The 26,498-nt window shown below is 40.2% G+C and overlaps 1 protein-coding gene across 1 annotated transcript in view; it reads left to right on the top strand.

Moving 5' to 3' along the window:
- Positions 1-26,498, top strand: part of LOC128737225 (myosin-IIIb-like) — a 157,564-nt gene that overhangs the window by 85,402 nt on the left and 45,664 nt on the right. Inside the window, exons 2-3 of the mRNA XM_053831816.1 lie at positions 14,713-14,869; positions 14,935-15,090. Coding sequence (XP_053687791.1) covers positions 14,717-14,869; positions 14,935-15,090 — 309 coding nt within the window. The 5' untranslated portion in view covers positions 14,713-14,716. The remainder of the gene's footprint in view (positions 1-14,712; positions 14,870-14,934; positions 15,091-26,498) is intronic.

The following is a 26,498-nucleotide window of genomic DNA, read 5'->3' as shown; positions in this document are numbered from 1 at the left end:
GGGCTCCTATACAAATGAAATACATATTTCCTCATAACTCAAGAACTAATCAAGCAAATGGAACAAAATTTGGCATGTGAAAGTTTTCGATGGCAAGAATATTTTCTATGGTAAATTAGGACCCATCCCCACTTTAAGAGGGGGGGCTCCTATGCAAACGAAATACAAATTTCCTCATAATTCGAGAACTAATCAAGCAGATGGACCCATATTTGGCATGTGGGTGTTTTTGTAGGCAAGAATATTTTCTATGGTGAATTGGGACCCTTCCCCACTTTAGGAGGGGGAGCTCCTATACAAATGGAATACAAATTTCCTCATAACTCGAGAAATAATCAATCAAATGGAACCAAATTTGACATGTAAGTGGTTTTGGAGGCAAGATTTTTTTCTATGGTAAATTGAGACCCTTCTCCTTTTTAGAAAGCGAGTTATGACCCATCTCCTCTTTAAGAGGGTGGGCTTCCATACAAATGAAATGCAAATTTCCTCTTATCTCGAGAACTAATCAAGCAAATGGAACCAAATCTGGCATGTGGGAGATGTTGGAGTCTTGAATTTCTTTTATGATAGAGATCTCTCACCAATGTGGTAGGGGGATATGGACTCTCATACAAATAAAACAGAAATTTTTGTTTAACTCAAAAACTAATCGAACTCGAGAAATTCGAGACTCTTCCATAAAACATTAGTCAATAACAAGACCACAAAAACTATCTATAGTAACACTAGATCATTCAGGACGAGACGGCCCCGTGTGTTGCCGGCGACCCGCCGTCGAAAGCGCTGCCCACTGAGGGGAGGCAACTCCCCGCAGAAATCACTACTGTCTAGGTTTATTTGTTTTCCTAGGTCTACCTGGGTTTCCTGGAACGAGCGATAGCGAGTAAGGAGAGGATCGCGAAATGGTACTTTCCACAAAAAAGTTTTCCGTGAAATGGTAGATTCCGCTTAAGGTTTTTCGCAAAATGATATTCAGCGAAATGTTGTACAATCTAGGCGAATATTACTATCCGCTTTCTGGCTATGCAATGAGGGGACAGGCGAGTTGTTTTCTATTTTACTGTGAGGAAAAATTGCAAATTTGTGTATTAAACTACCCATTCCAGGTAACTAATAAGCCTTAACGTAAGCAGCAAATCAGCATATCTGGCATTTTATACTGCACGTTATTCTATGTTAGCTTTTTGACTGCATAGGTTTTGTAAATTGGCATCCAAAATTGTATTCAAATTCTTCGTGTCGGTAATTAGCTGTAAATTAGCATTGTCAGCACTATAAGAAGGTTATCAGTAAAGTAGCTGTATATTTTGCCAAAATAGCATTTAGATAGCATTTAAGGCGACTTAAATGCTTATTGGCCTACATTTGAATGTACAGCATAGGATAATTTGTGGCCATACGAAGTTTGTCGGGTCAGCTAATCTTCTTATATATAAAAATGGATTTCTGTCTGTCTGTCGGTCTGTCGGGATGTTCCTTATAGAATCGAAAACTACTGAACCAATCGCCGTGAAAATTTGCATGTAGAGGTTTTTGGGGCCAGGGAAGGTTCTTATGATGGTTAGAGACACCTCCACCCACTAAGATGGGGGGGCATACAAATGAAACACAAATTTCTGCATAATTAGAGAAATTATCAAGCAAATGGATCAAAATTTGGCATGTGGGTGTTTTTGGTGACAAGAATTTTTTCTATGGTAACCTGAGACCCCTATCCTCATTAGAAGGGGAATTATGACTCCTCTCCCCTTTAAGAGTGGGGGGGGGGGCTTCCATACAGATGAAATACAAATTTCCTCATAACTCGAGAACTAATCATGCAAATGGAACCATATTTGGCATGTGAAGGTTTTTGTGGCAAGAATTTTTTCTATGGTGTATTAGGACCCCTCCCCGCTTTAGGAAGGGGGCTCCTATACAAACGAAAAACAAATTTCCTCATAACTCGAGAACTAATCAATCAAATGGAACCAAATTTGGCATGTGGGGGTTTTTGGAGGCAATATTTTTTTCTATGATGATTACCCAAGTAACAATTTGTATTTTATTACATCCTTATGATGGTATTTAAGACCAAAAACGGTCTTGAAGACCCCCATGAGAGTATAATAAAACTCACATTGTTGCTTGGGTATGGTACTTTCCACGAAAAGATTTTCCGTGAAATGGTACATCCCGTAACGTTTTTCGCGAAATGGTATTCCGCGTTATGGTCAACCGAGAAGTGGTGTTCCGTAATATGGTATGCAATGAAATGTTATATAATCATGGCGAATATTCAAATGCTATCCGCTTTATTTTATCTGGCTAAGCAATGGGTGGGGGAGGGGGGTGTTGTTTTCTACTTTACTGTGAGGAAAATTTGTACATTAAACCACCCATGAACTCCTCAGAAACATGCAAAACTCGAGATTGTGACAAAGGTCATCCGAGATTTATGTACAACACAGTTTAATTTGTAACAATACGAAGTTTGTCTGGTCAGCTAGTTTATTTATAAAAGTTGCCTTGAAATTCAAAATAACCTTCTTCCATACAAAGTTGAGTCAATTTCAAGTAGCCGTTAACCTTTGTCGTCCACTCATTTCCTTTAAGTTTGTTAAAGTAGCTAATTTTCTAAAACTTTTATGGTTTCGTTCACCGGAACACTAGGGAACTAGGTAACTACATCAACAGATATCATAATTTCCTCAGTTTTAATGTTATCTGAAGTTATTAAATTTTTAGTTAAATCTCCTATGCTCTTAACTAATCTGTGAACTGGCTTGGAAATTTCTTTGACATCACTTGGAATTCTTTTACTTGCCATTTTGCTATTTTTTCTAAATACAGCCTAAATTTCTTTTCTTTCGCTAAACCCAATTCTTTCGCTGCCAATATATAACTTCAGCATGCTCTAAGTATTTTCTCAAAAATGTAAGAAATCTGCTGTATTTTATTGTATGAACATCAAAACCACCTGCTCCTCAACTAGCACTTAATTAGGCCGAAGAAAAAGAAGCAATCGCTTAATGGGCTGAAAATAGGTTCTCTGCCTTTGGTAAAGTGTGAGACAAATTAGAAGGGTTCAAACTTTGGCACATACCTATTTCATACCTGTTGAATAATACTCAGAGGGCAAATAGAAGCGTGGTATGCAATCCCTGCTATTGGTAGGGATTTTTTGCTATTTAAAATGTTTCGCTTGAATATAACACTCTAAATAGAAACTTTAGCTTAGATCGGCTGATTACCGGCCATAGAACTTTCCCCTTCACTTACTCAACCCAGAGGGGACGACCCCGATAGTACACATTTAGTTCTCCATTGTGAACAATATTTGTACTATCCATGTTTTGTTTTCACCATATTTTCGATTTCACTTTTTTTACTTTCCGCCTGGACCACGTTGCGCAAACAAAGAATCACCTACTCTGGCAGGTGTGCGGGTGGATATTTGCAGTGTATCTACTGGCTTGCACTGGCCTTTCTGCCTGCCTCTCTGCGTAGTAGTTATCGAGGGGAAAGCTCTGCCACAGCCGTCCGTAAAGTAAGCTAACCGGTCTGCGGAAAATTATGTAGGTCTCTGGTGCAGCGCAGTTTCGACGATGCGCACCTCGCCGACTATCGGTTCAGGTGACACAGTTAGAGTGCGCAGTTCATTTTCCGGTTCGTTGGTTTCTTTTCTACGCTATGCGGGACCGTTCTGCGAGCTGAATTGCAGCCGCATCGCATCGGACACCGGTCCGTCTCCCGACCGACGCAACGCGGCCCGGCGGCTGGTTGTTTCGCTGGTCTGGTGGTTTGAGATTGAGGCTGTTTAGCTATTCGGAATGTTTGACAATGATTTATGTGCGTGCATAAATTTAGGTGTTGAAGAATATGAAATTCATAAACAAAAAAGTGAAGCTGATGAAATTGAAATTTTTCAAACCAATCAGATGAGTGGTTATATATACGAACAAAACAAAGCAATAAAAAGGCTTTATTTATACCTAACAAATGCAGAACCACACTAATAAAGCAAAACCGGTACGGGGATACCGACCAATTTTTTTTATTGTTACAGAAATAGTTTATAACCAATTTGTAAGTCAGCAGTTTTTCCGCTCTGATGCTTTGATTCACGAATGCATCTGGTAGCCGATTGTGGATTAGCGATTTTTAAATGCTTTTCCGACGAGCTGCATTATGCATATATGCAACAATTGCACACGGACGGCTGATGCTACTGTGCAGAAGATTTTTTTTCTCTCTCTCTCTTGTTTTGCTTTGGGATGATCTAGCGGTACGCTATGCTACAGTATACATGATTTTTCCACCTCAGGCTATACCTGGTAGCGATGTCTGAGTACAGGCAATGCACTAAGTAATTGTCGAAAAACCGTATACTTTGAAGTCAGAAATAACGGCTTCGTATGAGATTGTTTTGCGTGGTAAAAACATGCTAGAGCTCCGGATTATACGTGTGTTGTTACTAGTAACGACTTCATTTTATTATTTATTATTAAGTACAATTATGCAACATCTTTGCGATATGCTGCTGACATTTTCGCTTTCATGTGGTCACAGCTTATGGGCTGCTTTATTGAAAAAATAAGTGCCTATTGTTTGATTGTGATAAGCTATGTGACAAAGGAAAATCAAAGCAACAACTTAATCACAAAGTTGCAGTTCCAGAATAATAGCATTTGACTGACTTAATTGACATTAAAGTTTAAATTGAAAATTACTCATTCGTGTAGAGGAAAATATTGTACAGTGGTTTAGAATATAAATGTAGCAGGAATTTTTGTTTTCCATTGAAGGCATATTATCTGAATCTAAATTGTATGCTAATTCCACTATATTCGGCTCATTTAAGAAAAACAATAAACTAGTAGGTGTCTTACACCTACAATTATGTACCCTCTCAAGCATTACTAATCTATCGTCTTGATGAAGCAGTCCCAATCATCTGGCAGCATAACCGATGAGGTCGATGTACTTGCAGCCAATCTCGGAGCCTCAGTAGCGGTTTCTAGTTAGTTTACCCAACAGCTACCACGGACCACGGCCAACCACGGTAAACCAAAACCAGCAAACATTCCGCTCGCCGCGAAACGATTTCCTGTGTCCGAAAAGCAATAGGAAAGTACCGGCATCAAACCGTTATTGTTTCCATGTCAAACATCGTTGTAATTTGCATACCCGAGAGGCTTCTCTTCCTACCCGCCCACTATTACTACTACTGCTGGGTTGGGTGCCTCGTGCAATCCCCCAGAGCCCAGTCTGAGGGCCTCCAACTCGCCTCTAAGTGCAGTGCAGTCTAGTTAGGAGGGCGCGAGAATTTTCCACTTTCACCGTTGCTTTTGTTTCATTCATTGGCGGGGACTCGCCCGACTGATTCCGATAGCTCATTATGCTGCCCATGGAGCATACATTTATTGGAACCATGTCGGTAAATGATATTGACGGATTGCAAGTGCTTGCCGCCGCCAGCGGTGGATGTTACATGACGGTCGAACAATGTTGCACCCATCGGTGCATTGCCGACCAACAGTTAAAGTGCATTTCTTTACAGGTGAGAGATCTCAAGCTCTCCGCCCATTCAAAGAAAATATTCGGGCTGCTGGTTTACGAAATGCAGCAAACCAGAAGGCCCTGTGTTGCGTCACTTTTGGTCTCCACTAACCCAAAAAAAAGCAGTCAAATTTTGTGCACTTTGGAGACACTGGTTGGTGTCATAATTCATCCAGCAACCGGTTGCAGTTTACGGAGTGCGAAGATCGGCCGGTTAGTGGCGTGCAACATCTATGCTGTGATTAAGTTTAATTGCCTACATTACGTTAGACATAGGTTTATTATGGTTTATGTGATTATCTGGAAATCGCCTCCGGTGAGCACGTTTGAAAGAAAATTATGTCAGTAGTATGATGTTAACGACTTAATATAACCTGTTTTTCTCAAGCCAAGTGTTGGTTTTACTTAATTTAATTTGGATTTATGATAGATTGGTTTCTGTTCATTATATTGCCGATTTAATCACAACGGTCCCGTGTTGATTTTTAATTTGATTTTGATCTAATTGTGGGAAGAAATTTTCGAATGGTATTTTCTTTCACAACTTCGAGACATCGATGGCTTTGCTCTTGAAAGCTGCAAAATCGGTTTGGTGGTTTAAAATCTACGTATTTAAAGAAGAATAGTTGGCAAGAATGATATTTTTTATTACTACCACACTTCAGAATAAGGCAACTAGCGTCAAACAAAAAATATGGGTCGAAAACTTCCCGAAAATTTAAACAAAATGGAAGCATTTTTCAATTTTGATCATATTTTTTTATGGAATTGCCAAATTATGTTGTATATTATACGATTGGTGTGAAGGCATGCAGATATAATCCTGAAAAAATCCACCTAGCAGTGCTACGCAGTGTTTCTACTTCAACAATCATTGCTGATTGCAGAGGAATGTTTAAAGCACGTTTGGTTGATAGTTACAGACAGAGTAAACATACTACAAAAATCTACCGAAATGCTTGATCTGTGCCAACCAGAAAGGAAATAACTACGTGATCAGAGGTGCAACACGTAAAGCCATAGTGTGACACTTCTTCGGAGAACTTTGTCTAAATAAATACTTAAATACTAATGGTTAGATCCACGAATGTGCTGACTTTATAAACGAGGTGATTTATTGTTGTTGTTATTAGTTTTTTAGGACTTGTTAAACGCAAGGCGTTCATTCGAGTCCTATAACGAGGTGTTTTGTCGAGAGAAAGAGACTTTGAATACTAATTGAAATGCCGAATTATTGATGACATGCGAGAATTGTTGTTTACCAGCGTATTGCATTGAATGGAATCCACCCTGCTGTTTCGTCCCATCTTATAGTGTTAAGTTTTGTTGTTGTTAAGCAATTTAAGTTTTATTTTGTTCTTCTAGTGATTTTTATGATCAATTACATAAAACCGCTAGCAAAACTATGAATTTCACTAGAACCTTCTGAGGACCGCTATGAAGCTTCCTTCCCACCAAGAGACCCTCTCTTCAGAAGATATTTATAACTTCTTCAAGAGTCATGCCATAAGCTCGTACAGGTTTATTACGCTCTGCTGTAAGCAGTAATAAAACCGACTATGCCTTTTGCTGGCAACTTATTCTAATCAAGCTTTTCGCTTTTTTCGACAAAGTTATAAACAAAACTCGCACAGATTTATTAACTTGAAAATATATATCTTTAAGCACAAAACGTTTACTGTAAGTTTTATTGTCAGATCATGCTGATCGATTTAGACTAATCTCAAGTTTTTAGTCTTGACCTTGAAATGTGGTCATACATATATATTAATATTTTTTGAAACGATGGTTCTACAATTGATGAAGGGACGGTAGGGGAAAGAAATGAAAATTTTTGGTGAAGGAGGGGAAGTGCGGAAAGGAAGGGGGGGAGTATTGGTAGCTTCGCTTGACAAGTAGTCATTTTGACTCCTACCTTTTGTCCAATGCTGGAAGGTGCATGAGTCGAACCAAGTTATAATCTGAGATTATAACCAGATTCGAACTCAAAACACCCGCCAGGGCATGCGGTTCGCTGGTACTTGTACCTTTGAACCATAGAGGCGCTGGACAAAAGGAGACTGCAAAATCCACTTATCAAGATAGCGACGCGCTTGGTTGGGTTATCGACACATATTGTGCCTCTTCCTACATCAATTGCAGATTTCCACCGAGCGAGAAGTCTTAATCTAACTAGTTTTACTGGCAGGACGACGAAATAGGCCGGCCCTTACGACTTACAAAGTACTGCACGTGACGACTGGCGGGTGTTGTGGGTTCGAATCTGGGTATAATCTCAGATTATAGTTTGGTTCGACTCATGCACCTTCTAGCATTGGACAAAATGACTACTTGTCAAGCGTAGCTACCAATATCCCCCCCCCCCCTTCCCTTTTCGCTCTTCCCTTCCTTCACCAAAAATTTTCATTTCTTTCCCCTACCGTCCCTTCATCAACCGTAGAACCTGATCGATTTGCTTTATAACGGCCATAATAAAATATCCGAAAGAATATATGATAAATCTTCAGCAGCTTTCGTAGTTGTGCAGTATATGCGCATTAAATTTTGCCGTGCATACGGGAATGATAAGTGGATAAAATTAACGCGCCATCATAATTACGTTATTTTCGAAACAGTTAAACAGTTATTTTTGTCGGCTGTCAGTCACATTAAAGCAGAACAGATTCAAGGAATTCACAGTCAACAAAACATACCCAACCCAAGTAACATTTTTATGTTTTATTACGTTCCACTAGTGGTTTTCAGGATCAATTCCATAAAAACGCTGATAAAACTATGAGGTCCACCAGAACATTCTGAAGACCGCTATAAAACTGGCTTCCGACCAAGTGGCCCACTCTTCAGAAGGTTTTCATAACCTCTATAAGAATCAGGTCACAAGCAGAAGTAGTCTTATCACGCTCTGCTGAAAGCAGCAATAAAACCGATTATGCTTTTCGCTGCTGGACAGCTACCGCTATAATTTAATAAAGCTTTTGGCTACAAAGCTATAAAGCATACAGCTTGCTCTGTTGAAAAGCTAAATCCGACCGCCAACTTAGTTAACTTGCAAATATATCCGTGATCAGAAAAGTTAAAGTTTTACTGTCAGATCAACCTGATCGATTTAGTTTGCAGCGACCATAATAAAATATTCCATAGAATAATTAATAAATTTTAGCATTTTATATTGGTTTGCAGACATGCGCATAAAATTTTATCGTGCATACTGACATGATAGGTGAACAAAATCAATGCGCCTCGAAATTATGCGATTTTCGAAAACTGGTCGTTTTAACAAAATAAATATATTCTGTTAGTCAATCTCAATTTCTAGCAAAATCAATTTAGTTGCTTCATGTGACAGGAAAATCGAGTGACAATAATATAGAATACTAGAATACTAGAACATGGCAATTTGGCTTTGCATACAAAAATAATTTCGGTGTTGAACTCTAATATTCTTCATAATAGCCGTAATAAATCTGATTGGTCATGGTATTACCGTTTTAATCTATACCTATAAAGAAGGATTTCTGTCTGTCTGTCTGTATGTTCCTTATAGAATCGAAAACTACTGAACCAATCGGCATGAAAGTATGCATCTAGAGGTTTTTTGGGGCCAGGAAAGGTTTTAGTGATGGTTAGAAACCCCTCCCCCCACTAAAAGGGGGGGCTTCCATACAAATTTCCTCATAACTCGAGAACTAATCAAGCAAATGAAACCAAATTTGGCAGGTGAAAGTTTTCTAGGGCAAGAATATTTTCTATAGTACATTAGGACCCCTCCTCACTTTAAGAGGGGGGGCTCCTGTACCAAAGAAACACAATTTTCCTCATAACTCGAGAAGTAATTAAGCAAATGGAACCAAATTTGGCATGTGGGTGTTTTTGGAGACAAAATTTTTTTCTATGATGAATTGGGATCCCTCCCCGTTTTAGGAGGGGGAATCCTATACAAATGAAATACAAATTTCCTCATAACTGAAGAACTAATCAAGCAAATGGAACAAAATTTGGCATGTGAAAGTTTTTTAGGGCAAGAACATTTTGTATGGTAAATAAGGACCCCTCCCCACTTTAAGAGGGGGGCTCCTATACAAACGAAATACAAATTTCCTCATAACTCGAGAACTAATCAAGCAAATGGAACCAAATTTGGCATGTGAAAGTTTTCTAGGACAATAATATTTTCTATGGTGAATAAGGACCCCTCCCCACTTTAAGAGGGGGGGCTCCTATACAAACGAAATACAAATTTCCTCATAACTCGAGAACTAATCAAGCAAATGGAACAAAATTTGGCACGTGGGTGTTTTTGGAGACAAATTTTTTTTCTATGATGAATTGGGACCCCTCCCCACTTTAGGAAGGGGGGATCCTATACAAATGAAATACAAATTTCCTCATAACTGAAGAACTAATCAAGCAAATGGAACAAAATTTGGCATGTGAAAGTTTTTGAGGGCAAGAATATTTTCTATGGTGAATAAGGACCCCTCCCCACTTTAAGAGGGGGGGCTCTCATACAAACGAAATACAAATTTCCTCATAACTCTAGAACTAATCAAGCAAATGGAACCAAATTTATCATATGGGTGTTTTTGTAGGCAAGAATATTTTCTATGGATTTCCCCACTTTAAGAGGGGGGGGGGCTCCTTTCCAAATGAAAAACAAATTTCCTCATAACTCGAGAACTAATCAAGCAAATGGAACCAAATTTGACATGTAAGTGGTTTTGGACGCAAGATTTGGTGAATGGTGAATGGTCTATGGTGAATTGAGACCCCTCTCTTATTTAGAAAGCGAGTTATGGCCCACCTCCTCTTTAAGAGGGTGGGCTTCCATACAAATGAAATGCAAATTTCCTCTTATCTCGAGAACTAATCAATCAAATGGAACCAAATTTGGCATGTGGGAGATTTTGGAGTCTTGAATTTATTTTACGATAGTTAGAGATCTCTCACCCCTGTGGTAGGGGGATATGGACTCTCATACAAATAAAACAGAAATTTTTGCGAAACTCAAAAACTAATCGAACTCGATAAATTCGAGACTCTTCCATAAAACATTAGTCAATACAAGACCACAAAAACTATCTATAGTAACACTAGATCATTCAGGGCGAGACGGTCGCGAGTGTTGCCGGTGACCCGCCGTCGGAAGCGCCTTCCACTGGGGGGCTTGCAAAACTCGAGATTATGACAAAGATCATCCGAGATTCATGATTTATGTACAATACAGGTTAATTTGTGGCAATACGAAGTTTGTCGGGTCAGCTAGTAGGTCTATATAAGGCCATTACAAATATTTTAAAAAGTTTTTGTCCCTCCGGTGTAGGGCCACTGAAGGGGAGAGGGGGGGGGGGGGCGAAAAAAAAACAAAGAGAATTTTTTAATCGAGCAAAAAAATATGGATTTTAGGCATTTTTATTTTAGGTTTAAACGTGAAAACCAAATCTATTCTTGCTTTTAATATTTACGTTGTTAATTTCCATGCAAAAATCTACGAAAAAAAGACAAAAACGAAAGAAAATTCTTTTGGCCGATTTTCGGAAATTCCGCTGTTTGAATTTCCATTTCTATTTCATGCTAGAAGCGTTAAATCAACTCGTACAGTCATTTTTCAAGTTTTTCAGGCTGTAGAGCCCACAGACAATTGATTTTATAAAAAAAATTAACTCATATCCTACAAATTATTTTTTTGCCCTCCGAATTTTCAAGCCAATTTACCCCCTTTGCCCCCTTGGGGGGCAAAACCTTTTAAAATGATTTGCAATGGCCTAACTAACAGATTTATTGCAGTTTGACAAGCAACCGTAATAGGATCAATTTCGATTGGTACACCATATTGTATTGATACGCCACATTTATGGTAAGTTTATTAGAGACGTGGTGCAACCAGTTTGTTTTAAGGTGGTAATATACGCAACCACAATAAATTTGCTTTATTATTTGTTTTAATATGGTTTTGTAGCTAACTACATATGTATTTTCACTCGTATCTTCTTGGTATTACGTAATACCATAATGTAGCCAGAGGTAATGATTAATACCGCAATAAAACCCATATTAAATTCAAGTAAAACCAAGTGGCTTTAGAATTGTTGCTTGGGAAGTTAACCAGTTCAATTAAACAGTTAAGAAATATATATATATATATTGAAAAATTAAACTTAAAAAAAGCACCGAATTTGGTAACACGCCCTGGCAGGTGTTATGGGTTCAAATCCGGTTCTAATCTCTGATTATAGCTTGGTTCGACCCATGTACCTTCCAGCATTGGACAAAAGATAGGAGTCACAACGACAACTTGTTAAGCATAGCTACCTCTTACCCCCCCCCCTTCCTTTCCACTCTTTCCCCTTCATTCCCTAAAAAAAATCCTTCTTCATTACTTTCCCTTACCGTCCCTTCATCAATTGTAGAATCATCGTTTCAAAAAAAATATTAAAATTTTGTCAAAACCTCAACAGTCGACCGCTCGGTAAATTTTTTTAGTTACCAAACGTTAACGTTCGGCAAAATTTTACCGAATTCGGTACTTTTTTTAAGTGTGTAGCCCTTCTAAGGTCTGCATCATTTTTAGATTCCGAAAATTTCCTAAAATGGCCGTAACATTTTTACCTTTCAATACTTTTTCACCAGATTTGGAAATTGTGCCGAAAATCTTGTCTATTTTTATAATATTGTTTGATCAACTCAAAATAACAATTTTTATAATATTTACAAATCATGGCCATATGTCACATAGCTCCGGAGTTATTCCAGTGTTTCTTGGAGGACCATGACCCGGCTTTTTTAGAAAACGTTGCCAAATATTTGAAATTCTTTTGAAACATTTTGATATTTTTAACAAATCAGTGACTGGTTATATCAGTTACTTTGCTGCAGTTACAAGCCATGGTGTGCGCTATCCAGATCCGGGGGGACACTATGAATCCGGAACTGGTTGCCATAGGAAGACTGAAATATCAGAAAACTATGTCATGTCGCATATCAAAAAACATCAACACTTGATAAAATAACGATTGGCGACCATCTCATGTCTCTCATATGGTCGATTTAGAAGCCATCGACAACGAAAACTATTTAAGAACGAGAACGAATTCGAAGGCCACCCGCCTGAAACGACACGACATCTCTTATAGAACCTTAGGACAGGACGTGCCAAGTGTCAACCGCGGCGTTGACCCAAAATTGACTCAATTTCTGATTGATTGAAAGTGACGAGCAACCGTTGACTGGAAAATATAACGCGGTATCGCTTTCAGTGTTGCTGAAACTGATTAGGCGGAATACGTCAATAAGTTATTATTTCCGAATTTCGATTTCTTTTGTATTCTGTAGTTCTATGCTTGGTTCTACATTAGTTTTCTTTGTACACGAATTTTAATTTTCAAAATGAAATGCAAAACATGATTTTGGTCGCATAAAATGTCGCGTATTCGGGAGCTGTTGTTCGGCAAACGAAGTTATTCTTAAAATAATATGTGCAGGCAACAGTGGTGCAGCGTGTAACAAAGAATATTCAATCGGGATGGCGGTAATAATAAGAAGAAGAGTAAGAAGCCAGTTGGCACGTCCTGTCCTAGATAGAACCGAATGCATGGTAACAAAATCAAAAACTACCACAGTTTAATATGGTATGATATAATACACAAATGATGCACCTAACAGGTCACCTAACAGGTCTAAATACTGGTGCCAGGTCAGCAGGTATTTCGCGAAATTGTTTTATTCAATTCCACTTTGTTTCAATAAGAATGAGACATCTAGTGTGAAACAGCGCTTCAAGCAACTGCGCTCACACATACACAAACTAACGCATTTTTCTTGGTAAGCCGTACAGTATTATTCAACTTAAAACTCTAGAACCTAGCACTAGTTTCACGGAAATCACGATATTTGATCATTAATAGACAACAAATGGCACTCTATTCGTGATTACACCTATATAATTACATTATTACATTACACAGCACTCACAGAATTTCAGCAAAAAATTAATTCAGAGCACTCGCATCCTCCAACAAAATAAAGACATATAAAATAGCAGTTAAACTTAGGGTAGGAACAAATGTTTTGTGATGCCTATTTATTGCTCAAGAAAGATTCGGAACATTGTATGCACTACACATTGTATGTGTACTCAATAAAGCCAAATCCAATCATGTCACATTGGTTTACTGTTGGTTTTTTCTTGCATGCTACCACACCACATTGGATTCTTATGGCTGCTTAAATTTTAGTCAATATTTTACAATAGAATGTACAGTGTACACATAATAAAGAAGACCAGAGTATAGAAATAAAGTATTTGCTTTATTTGATTAAGTATATTATTCGCGTTGGTACAATTTTGATGTTAGAATTTTAAATTTTTGTTGCTGCGTTCCCACCACAATGTGTTTCTTTCTGAACTATAAAAGGAATAATTATGGTTCGGATTTTAATTCGAAGTTTTGGTTGTACGTGATGTATGTAAGATAGATTGAAAATTAAAAAAAATGATTTTGGTGGGTATGTTTCCTCCTAGTGGGTTTTTCATTGCTGAAATTGAATATCTCAAAGCATTGAGCCCACTTATTATTATCAAATCATTTGTGATTTAATCAATAATAATTGAAATACAAAACACTTTCATCAATAATAATTGAAATACAAACACTTTTAAAGAGTTCATACTAAAATTAACTTCAACAAACCGTTGAAGTGCTATTAAAAGAAAAAGAAAAATGTCTGTCGATCCATGTCCTGCATAAACAGACAATCGATTTTCTCTTCAAATGTACACTGAACAATCAATGAAACGGTGCAGCTGCCACACCACGTGCTGCTGCGTATGTAAATCGATAGTAGCTAAGCCCCGGCGGCCCCTGCATGTCGTGCCAAATTCACAAAACGTGAAATGGACGTTGCTCTAATCCGATTACGGTTTTGTTTTGTCCAGTTACATTCGGTACGACTTACAATTGCTTTTTCAGTGTAACTTCTGTAGGTACTCGTTGATTAGGGACGTAGAACAACTCAGCCCAGGGCAACAGTTGGACATCGATTGTTGTCCAGGTTAGAGCCCGGGAGTGAATTTGCACAACCGACCGACCTGAATTTTGTCCTCTACTCCGGAGGCTCAGTAAAAGCAAGTGACTGAATTGGAAATTTTCGTTATTTCATCCTTTTTGGCAGGAATATGGCGTACAATGGACTGTCGCAGCATGTCGATTTCCTGAGGCTGCCCAACCCAAGCGAACGCTTCGAGCTGCTGGATTTGATCGGCGAAGGAACCTATGGCGAGGTGTACAGCGCAAAGGATAAGCAGAGCGGCCGGAAGTATGCCGTAAAGGTGAATTACACACTTAACTCCCAATCAACAATTTAGATTCACGAATGCAAACCGTTCCTTTTCAGATACTGGAAACGATTGCCGACAACATCGAAGAGATTGAAGAAGAGTATTTGGTTCTGCGAGACCTATCGAAACACCCGAACATACCGGACTTTGCTGGTCTTTTCCTGAAACGAGGTGCAACCGTCGAAGATGATCAACTATGGTTTGTGCTCGAGGTGAGTGCGAAAGATTGTAATCCATTTTTGCCAGTTTCACCTTTTACCATTACAACCTGTACATGTCTAAACAATACTGGAATGCCTATTTTAAAATCATCATTACTAAGCTCCTTCGTTTGTTGATTACGCATGACTTTTACGGGATCTTTTCGCGGTCAATGACCAAAACATGATGCCAACTGCGTGATGTGAAATTTATTTTTTCGCTTGCTTAACCAATTGGGTTACGTCGCGGTCGTAGCTTAGCCTATGCTGCAAACTGGCCACTTTCGGACATTAGTTGCAAATCGGTTTTCAGCCGACCTCTCGCAGGGTGAAGTCTATGGAAATCTATTGCATATTCAGCAGATGATGATCGTGAACTTGTACCACGTCGCCGCAGGCACCGCCCCGCGCCGCTCGAAGGAGCTGGAATTGTGTACGGCAACAAAATAAAAACAAAAAAGAGCAGGTAAATCCGCCACCACTTCCACTTCCATCCAAGGGTGGTGATGACGAATCAATTTGATCAGCCTAAACTAGCCGGTTTCATTGTGCCCCCTCGCGGTAATTGTGATGAGGAGCATGATTCTCCTCGGGAGGTTCGGTATCTTTTTTGCCTATCTGCAGCCGCCGTGAATAGTTATTATCTTTGAATGTTGTTTATTTGCAGTTTTATTTCGCTTTATTTCGCGGATGGTTTGCAGATCAAGAGATGCATTACAAATGTGTAGGCTTGAAATACCGAAAATCATCCGTCGTGTGTATCAGTGTACTGATGATAATTACGAGTGCTTTAACTGATGATTACATTGCCAAGCGATCGCATTTTCTGATGGGCCAGGGTTGAAGTGTGTTACGCATATGAAAATTACTTCATTATAGTGAAAAGAATTTTTATATTTTTCTTACAAAAGTGATTTATTCAATATGATCAACACAGGACTTTCATGTACTCGAAATCGAATTTTACTTGACGTATCCCTATCGTAGATAATGGCGTTCGAAAATAATTGATTTTTAATGAAACGAGTTGATAACTTTTCTCATAGAAAAGTTACATGATTGATGGCTTCAGAAAAAATGAGCAACCATTTAAGCTCTAAATGTTGCTTAAAGTTTGTTTTTATTAGAAACCAAAATTGAATAAGTTAAATTGAAAAAACTCGATAAAAACAATTTTTTCCTCGATACCGTAAACGCACCTAATTCTGCGCACCCCACATTTTAGTCAAAACTTCCAAATTTCTGCAAATTTTTATCTTAATTAACACATCTAGGAACATGTGTGTACATAGAGCTATTCATTTGAGAATGCTTCGAATTTTAAGGAAAATATGCAGTGCACAGAAATAGGAACCATGTGCATTTACGGTATAAGACAAGAGTTTTTGACATAATTGTCGACGATGTTAGAGTCAAACTGCATTCCAAAAACGACGGCATAAAGATGTTTATTATTTCAAGATAATCCTAAAAATTGCGAAAAAAACTATTAGCTCAAACAATAATAGATAGTTCAAATATATGAACAGACGCTATTTAGAGATACTTGGAACACTCTGCCAGGCAGATAGCTTCTGGTGATGATACATCGCAAAATTGTACCGATGCACCTTGAACACCGGACCGTCGTGTCATACATTGTCGGATATCTTTTTGATATGCAACTGCGCCATTGTTGTCGTTTTGAATATCGACTTGCTCCACTGGATTATGCTGGTAACTCGATGGAATTGATGGATAATGGACCTTCCCTTGCGGCACTCAAACTGTTCGTACAGAAAGGGACCGCTCTCATCACTTTCCCAGGCGATTGCAATCGCTCGCTGAGTAGATTGCATCTGGTAATTCAGCTCAATATATCCAAGGACTGTTCGGAATCGATGTAGTCGTCGATGATAGGTTAAAACTCGAGTTGGCAGAATGGTAGTATCGTCGGAGCCTGTCGAGACTGTACACCATAACAATAGAGACAGCAAGCCTCAGCACCTCTGGGTAGTGGTCGGAAGAAGAACTAGAAGTCCACTAGTACTGCGGAGATGGCCATGTTCGTTATAAAGATGTTCAAAATAAAGTGAACCTCCGATCTGGAGATTCTTGTCGGACTGCAGGCAACAAGATGCTGTAATGCTGCCAGCTTCGAAATCTTCCGGCCGGTTTCAACATGGTTCTATACTGATTTCTCCTTCGGTTGCCCCACACTCCATGCCGAGTTTAACTCGGAAGTCGGATCTTAAATGAGCGGCGGAACCGTCCCGGGCCTTGGCTTGTTTGGAACAGTTGACCGCTATCATGTTGATCTGCTAACCTCGACCGCAATGGTTACGATCACTTTCAGGTTGAAGTTTGGCTGTAGGCGGCCTTTTACGTTGCACTACACAGCAACGGCTAGACCCATACCTCTTAGTTCGGTCGAGTCTCAAATACCAAAATTCGGAAAGGAGAACACTACCCTCCGGCTTGGGATGGGTTTCCGTGATGACAGCGTCGTCGACCTCCTTCTCGTTAAGGAAATCGTGCAGAGCGATATGTTTGCTCTTCAGAGAGCAAGCGTTCCTGTTAACTATGGAGAGGGCTTTACGGTCAATATCTGCTGACGATGCATATTCCAGCATGGAGTTTCTCTGATAAGGTCTAGTATGAACGCTTGATATCGATAAGCTCCGAAATGAGTTGGAAGAGCTCTTCCGTTGTGAGAGGGACACCGGTGGATGCACCAGAGGTAATACCGGTATACGACAGTTCAGGCGCGGGGTAGACCCTTGGTTCGGAAGGCCAGCTGAAGCGATGCTGGGTTGAACGGGAGTTGGAGGCCGTTTGATGAGCTCAGGAATTCGTGACAGCGATATTTTGGTTGTTGACGGGGAGTGGAGAGAGGTTTTGGACCTGCCAGCAAGGTTGCAGAGCAGGCAATTCATTGGCAATTCATTGATAGCTTACCAACTGGTAAGGTATCTGCGATGGCCGGAGGATGATGCTTATTGCGCCTGCTACCGGGCTGGTTGTTTGCTGATGATTGTTGTCGGATTTACTCGAAGTCCGATCACTTGGAGCAGCCACAGCTGATGACACGATGAGGCTCAATGTCATCGGGTTATTAACAGCTTGTAGTTAAGGGCACACTTGCGACAAGTGGCAACGCGGAACCATGTTGCAGCTTTTGGTACCGTGGTACCCGAATCCTAGAAATTATTCAATGAATTGCCATTACTAGTTTTCCGGCAGCCTTGTGGCGCGTCCGATCCAATGTAGCCTGCCGACTTTCGCCGGATGTACGATGGAATCCTATCCAAGCAGTGCAGTTCCTGCAGCTTGACCTCTGCCACTCTCCATCTTCAGCTTGTACTCCGCTATATATCGTGCGCAGCACTTTCCGTTCGAACACGGGAAGGGCGCGTATGTCCTCCGTGAGCAGTGTCACCCCAGCTAGCGTTTTCATATGTATATAAATGATAAAAATCAGCATTATGTACAGACATATAGACATAATAGATGCACAAAATTGGCATATCCATACTATTTTGGATGCAATTAACGTGATTATGGGTAATTATAAGCATTGTGACTATATAAGTATTTATTTACGATAATAGCGCGACTCGCTTCGTAATGCTATACAATTTTGCGCTGAAAATCGTATGAATGTCAGTTATTACCATTATATACGATAGAAAATCAATTTGGGCCCACTTTATCATGCTTTAGTTACAATTTTGAATTTGTTAAGAGATATTTACGGTATTTTTCGCTAGCTGGAACAGTTTTAAGTTCATCAAGATGGTTTTGTACGTTGTCAACCACGGCGCACGCTTTTTGATCGTAGCGTTTTGCGAAGGACAAAGTAGGTTCGGCTTCTCGCTTGAATACGTCACTGAATCTTCTTACCATTGTTGTTTTCCGCGATCACCAGCGATCCCAAATACACGAACTCATTTACCACTTTTTGTTCGTCACCGTCAAAGATTACTGTTCGTGGAAGATACGTGTTTGTCTCATTTATTTTTAGCCTAATCCTCCTATAATCCGTTTTCAGTGTAAATGGCCTCGCCCATCGCATGGTTTCTAGCTATTATATCATTTGCGATTTGCGAAGCCTAGGAGTAGGCTACCTTAAAATCGGTAAAAATCATGCTTCTCGTCATCCCCTTAAGAGGGATGTTGAGCAGCATTCAGGATGAGCCGTCACCTTATCTCAACCGTCACTCGATCCAATAAAGCTCTGATCAGTCGCCGCATTTTGTCCAGAAACCCGTGTTCGGGCATTAACTGCCATAGCTGGTCTCGATCGACTGTATTGTATGATGCTTTGAAATCAATAAAGATGTGGGCGTCGATTTCTGCAAGATCTGTCAGGTAGTGAAAATTTTATCTGTAGTGGCGTGAGCCCCCATGGAGCCCACCTGATAATTCCCTACGAAACCTTGTGCTATCGGTAACAGCCGACGTAGCAGCATCTGGGAGAATATCTTGTAGGCGGCTTTTACCATCGTTCTAGTTGCAGCAGTTGAGCCGATCACCATTTTCGTAGATAGGACAAACCAGTCCTTCAATCCATTTCTCCAGTAGCTTCTTTAATTCCCAAATCTTCGAAATTCCCTAGTGTAGAGCCGTTGCCAGTGCTTCTCGGCCATGATTATAAAGCTATGCCGGCAGGTGGTCCTTACTAGCGGTTTTGTTGGTCTTCGACAACCAGAAATTTCGTTTGACTTCTTGGAGATCAGGTCTGTACTATCGTTCATGGGCACGCCTAGGTTAACTACCGTTTCGCCTTCTTTTGCAACTTCGCCATTGTGGTATTCAGCGAAGAACTGCTTCCACCTATCACGCTTGTTTGAAATTAGCTTCCCTTCCTCGTCTCTACACATGTCAGGTTTCGAGGAAACTTGCACGTGTCATTAACTCGAAACAGTTGTTCTAATTCAATATGGTCTCTGTCCTCCTTTTAGCGCTTTTTACTCCTCAGGGTCGTGGTCAATTGGTTTCTTGCTCATCTGTATTTGGTGACGATCTTGATGTCCCGTGGCGAACAGTTGTCGTTCGTTGAATCCAGCCTCGCGTAGAACGCTTTCAGCTCGTCGTCAGATCTACTTTTGTCTTTTGTGCGGACAGTCTACGCTGATGATGCTGTAATTATCCTCAATTGACACATTCTTTCGTTGATCACCTCCCGATCGATACGCGTGATTCTGCATATTGCCCAACACTTTTCAATTTGTTGGTAGTGAGACTGCTCTGGTAAAACTAGGCCTTTCCGCCGCAGATCTTCCAAACCTTCTCTCCTATGCGACAGATACAGAGTTACGATGACAAGTTTACGGGGTTCAAACTGTTCCAGCAGCACCCGGTCGCCATCTGCGAAGTTCAGCGATCTGCAGTTCCAAGATCCGAGTATCCATTCGTCGTCCTTGTTTTGTCGCCTAGGTCGATACCGATTATTCCGATCCATTTTCGCTTGAATGTTTGCAAAAATCAAAGCAATGGACTCCGTAAGTAATAATAATAACTCTAATCGGAACAATCGGCAAAGACCCAAGCGACGATAACGGACTTACGATTGGAAATTACGAACATGCAACTGTCGGTCTCTAAATTTCCTCGGAAGTACTCACGTGCTTTCTAAAGAAGTGAAGAGCAACAAGTTCGACATCGTAGCGCTGCAGGAGGTATGCTGGAAAGGAACGATGGAACGTACGTATAGAGATGGTCATACCATCTACCAAAGCTGCGGCAATATACACGAGCGTGAATAGACGCTGCCCAAGACATGATGTCTAAATTATCATCGGGGACTGTAATGCTCAGGTTAGTCAGGAGGAGGAATTCAAACCGGTGATTGGACGGTTCAGCGCTCACCCGCAAACGAACGAAAACGGCCTAAGACTTGTCGACTTCGCCGCCTCCAAAAACATGGCCATACTTCTTCCAGCATAACCTCTACCATCGGTACACCTGGAGATCACCCATCCAGACAGAATCACAATGGTCGGCACTTTTCAGACATTATCGACGTCAGAACCTATCCGGGCGCTAACATTGATTCGGATCACTACCTAGTGATGGTAAGGATACGTCAAAAACTATCTGTTGTAAACAACATACGATACCGGTGCCCGCCACGGTATAATCTAGCGCGACTAAAGCAACCGGAGGTCGCCGAAAACTACGCGTTATCTCTCGAAACCGCGCTGCCGGAAGAGGGTGGGCTGGATGAAGCCCCTCTTGAGGACTGTTGGAATGCTGTGAAAGCCATTAACAGCGTATCGCAGAACGTCCTAGGCCGTAGAGCCACTCATCAGAATGTGGAGCGATACAAACAAAAGCGGAGGCAGCAAACCCGACTCTTCAAGGAAAGGAAGCGCCACCAAAAGGAGAAGGAGTGCGAAGAACTCGAACAGCTGTACCGCTTTCACGACACACGGAAGTTCTATCAGAAACTCAACGGATCTCGCAAAGGCTTTGTGCCGCGGGCCGAAATGTTCAGAGATAAAAATGGAGGTATCTTGACTGACGACCGTGTGGTGATCGTAAGGTGGAAGCAGCACTACGATGAACACCTGAATGGCGTGCAGGCGGAGGATCATGATAGCGGAGGAAGTGACCACATTGGTGTAGCAAGCGCCAAAGGTGTGCCACCCCCATCGATAAGAAAGGTGATAAGCTGGATTGTGAGAACTACCGAGCCATCACTATCCTGAATGCCGCCTACAAAGTGCTGTCCCAAGTCATCTTTCATCGACTATCGCCAATAGCCAAAAGATTTGTGGGAAGTTACCAGGCCCGCTTCATGGAGGGTCGGTCTACAATGAACCAAATCTTCACCCTGCGGCAGATCCTCCAGAAGTGCCGCGAATTCCGAGTCCACACGCACCACCTGTTCATCGATTTCAAGGCCGCATATGATAGCGTAAACCGACAAGAGCTATGGAAAATTTTGGACGAAAACGGCTTTCCGGGTAAGCTTACTAGACTTATCATGGCTACGATGGATGTGATCCAGTGCTGCGTGAGAATCTCGGGTGGATTGTCGGACCCATTCCAAGCCCGCAGGGGACGACAAGGAGATGGTCTTTCCTGCCTGCTATTCAACATTGCGTTTGAAGGTGTTATAAGACGAGCGGCGATCGAAATGCGGAGCACGATTTTCAATAAATCCAGTCAATTTATCTGCTTTGCTGACGACAGAGCATTTGAGACCAGGCTTGGCATACACTTTACGCTTCGATTTTGCTCTTTTGATTACTGCATCTCAGCCAAGCAAAATGTGAAAAAGTGATGTATGGGGCGTTTGTAGAATTTGTTATTATCTACAATATCGCTGAAGTAAGCATTACTGTGCATTTTGTATTTATGGCGCTATAAGGCTGCTACCCTCTTGGTAGCAAAAAGAGCGCCATTGCTGCCCTACACCGCCGTAAATACTAAAGATAAAACTTCACTTTCTTTAGCAATATTATAGATAATTACTAGTTCTACAAATGCCCCATACACCACTTTTTCAAGTTCTGCTTGACTGAGGAGCAGTAATCAAAAGAGCAAAATCAAAGCGAAAAGTGTATGCCAAGCCTGTTTGAGGCGGTAGAAGATTAGTACACCAGACTAAAACGCGAAGCAGAGAAGATTGGATTGACGATAAATACCTCTAAAACGAAGTATATGCTTGCGGGCGGGACCGAGCGCGACAGGGCCCACTTGGGCAGTACCGTGGTAATCGATGGGGATGCGTTCGAGATAGTCGACGAGTTCCTATACTTTGGCTCACTGGCAACAGAGGACAATAATACCAGCCATGAGATTAAAAGACTTATTATCAGTGGAAGTCGGGCCTACTACGGACTCCAAAACACTTGCGGTCGAACAATTTGAGCCCCGTACAAAGTGCATATTGTACAAAAAGCTAATTAGACCGGTTGTCCTCTACGGGCACGAAACGTGGACACTGCTAGAAGAGGACCTACGAGCACTCGGAGTTTTCGAACGGCGGGTGCTAAGAACCATCTTTGGAGGAGTGCAAGACAACGGTGTATGGAGGCGAAGAATGAACCACGAGCTCGCGCGTCTCTACGGCGAACCAAGTATTCAGAAAGTGGTTAAAGCTGGACGGATACGTTGGGCAGGACATGTTGCTAGAATGCCGGACAACTATCCTGCAAAAATGGTCTTCGCATCAAATCCGGTAGGAACCAGAGGAAGAGGGGCACAGCGAGCGAGGTGGCAAGACCAGGTGGAGCGAAATCTGGCGAGCACTGGGTGTCCGCGGAACTGGAGACCAGCTGTCATGGACCGAAATAGATGAAGAAATTATACTGCGCAGGCCTTGTCGTAAGATGTTAGGCCAATTAAGACAAGAAGACATTACCCACAAATACTGCCTGCTTGGTTTCTACGTCGATAATCAACCAAGCCAAGATCAAGTAGGCGGCACTGATCTAAATATGGTGGAAGATTCTCGGGACTACGCCATGGCAGATGTCGCAAAGTACGCCGGATGAATTTTCTTTGCACTCGTTCGATGCACGGGCTCCATGTTAATTGTTGAGGAGCTGCAATATTCAAGCAGCGCCAGCGGTTGACCTAGAGCACAATATAATGATTTGATGTAGTGAGGAACTTTAAAGTTCGGTTTAATTTTCGAAATGAGATCCTGAGCTGCGGTTCTTCAATCTGATAGTTGAACAGAATCGTGCTTTTATTGCGGTCATAATTTATCTCCTCACATTCTGCCACACTTAATGTCAACCAGTTTCGTTTAAATTAATCCACAAATATATCGAGTAACGCTTTCAGGCAGCGACAATCTAACAGTTTTTTCAACAGATAAAAAATAGTTTTCAATCATCATCGTTCACAACTCGGTAACCGATATCCAATAGCAAAGTGGCGTCGTAAAAATACAGAGAAAAACCTGATTTAATCCACCTAGTGGTGAAAGGAACCTTTGTTATACGGTCTTACTTGCTATTTGAGATATAAATCGAAGCGTTTGGTTTACATAAAATTTTTGGAAATTGAATAAGTTTACAAAATTTGAACCAAATAGAAGCACTTATAAATTTTAATAGTTCCTTTTCTCATGTAATCGCTGAGTAAGTTATTACTAATGAGAGTAAGTGCAAATAAAAGTAAGTTGTAAAAAGAAATATTATTCTTAACATATACATTGCGTAGTAAAGGTCTAGTTTATAGGTTTTTGAACTATGCATAATTTCCTGTAATGCCATTCTATTTGATTCACATCAATAAAGTTTTCTTGAATAAATTTCATCAATTTTTATTAACCTTCGGTACTCACACTGTTGTATTTTGTACAACACGTGTAGGTGTTTTAATGCCATATTGTTATATAGTTACAAATCGTTGTTTAACCCTTTATAAGGCCGTGGCAATTATTTTGCCACCAACGAAAAATATTTGTTTTGCGTCTATAATGACATGAATATAATTATAGAAGCAAAATAAAAAATGTTTGTTGGTGGCAATATAGTTGCCACTGCCTTATAAAGGGTTAACTCACGTACATTATTCAATAAACTTGTTATAAGCAAAATTTCATAACTATTCAATGCATTAATACTTTAAATTGTTAGGAAAATAGATCAGCATAAACCGACATTACGGAAACGAAGCAAGCAGCGTGTGAGGTGTACCACAATTGGCCCCAACTGGAATTTTCTCTCGTTTCTTCAAATGAAAAAATGTTGTCTCTATGCAGCAAAACTACCAGCAAATGTAAAATGTTTAAAATGTATCCGTCTGTTGGTAGTCGAGAAATTCGGAGTCAAAATTAGGGTATTTTTTATAATCAAAGTTCTACAGTTCCTAAACAAGCAAACATAGAGGTATACTATATTCAGTATAGTTGTGTATTTTTACTATTTGTACAACTTTATAATACATGAAAAAGTCATACAACAATTACAAAAGGAGCCAAAATAGAAAAACTGATTTTACAAATTCATATACAATAAATAAGATTTTTCTATCTTCGCTGAAGAGATAGAAGGTTACTGTATATAGCAAAATTTCTTGTAATAAAATGCTCTAAAACTTTGCAGAACACATCAATGTGTTATATTGAAACTGAAGAAAAACATTTTTTTTTATTTCACTATTAGGGGGATTAATCAAAATTCAAATTCTATCAGACGATAGAGCTTTCAATTTTAAGAAACTCTTCCAAAGGTTAGATATACTTAAAGTCAAGTTTTCCTAGCCAAAAGTCTAGTGCGCACGTTTTCTTTGGTTTTGGGCTATTGTGCGTGCAAGTAACCGTGTTACAACAGTTGGCGCGAGTGTTCAAGGGTGAATATCTTTTGACCGGTAAAACCAATTCTTATGAAATTTTGTATATATATTCGTAGTGTCAAAACCTCTCGTTTGATATTAAAATAATTGAAATTAGGTAAATTATCTTGGTTAAAATCATTATAAATTATTGTTAATTTTGGTGTGGTGTATTCGATTGCTCATAACTTTCGAATTAAACGTCCAATCAAAAAACCATTCAATAGTGATCTATCCGGCTATATTACCTGCCAAATGAAACTAATAGCGCTTAAATCGGTTTGGCCATCTCTGAGAAACAGGCGTTCATTTGTACCTTGTCAAAACAGGTTTTTTAAAGCTAACTCTTAAACTGCTTGTCCATTTTCAATAAAACTTGGTAAAACGTTTAGTAATAGCAAGAGCTTTCGTTTGGTACTAAGATCGTTAAAATTGGTTGCGTGGTTCCGGAGAAAATCGTGTCACGTGATTTTCACATTTTTGCTTATAACTTTTAAACGAAAAGTCACACCACGAAACTATTTATTAGTGATATACTAGGCAATAATACCTTTCAAACAAAAGTAAAAGCGGTCGAATCGGTTTAGCCATCTCCGAGTAACAGGCGATTGAAAATTTCGGGGCGAACACACATACACACATACACACATACACACATACATACACACACACACACACACACACAGACATTGCTCAGTTCGTCGAACCCTATCGATTGGTATATGTGACTCTATTGGATCTATTTCGTGTTTTTCGACCAATTTCTAAACCTTTGTTATATAGTATAACAAAGGTAAAAAGAAATGGTCTCATATTACTACCTTGCGGAACACTTGAGATATTAGTGAATTGCGAAGAGATGCAGGAACTAAGCTTCACGTGCTTGTATCTGACTCTGTACGCGGTCAAGGCATAAACTCTTTTTTGGAAAGTGTGGAAGCGTCTGGTGCGAAGAATGATAAATTGGATAAACTGGAAAATATCTGAATATATGGCCAAAAATATATTGGGACGTTCAATAGCAGATGGGGCTCGCACCCGCGCTCTTTCGGTTCGTTACCGAATGTTGTACTGACTAACCTACTGCCGTACCCTTACATTAATTGTTTTTACACCTAGTTTTGTTTCTACCAATTCTATCA

This window comes from Sabethes cyaneus, chromosome 2 (assembly GCF_943734655.1).
Source record: "Sabethes cyaneus chromosome 2, idSabCyanKW18_F2, whole genome shotgun sequence".
Lineage (NCBI taxonomy): Eukaryota > Metazoa > Arthropoda > Insecta > Diptera > Culicidae > Sabethes > Sabethes cyaneus.
This window is presented reverse-complemented; position numbering and strand designations above follow the sequence as displayed.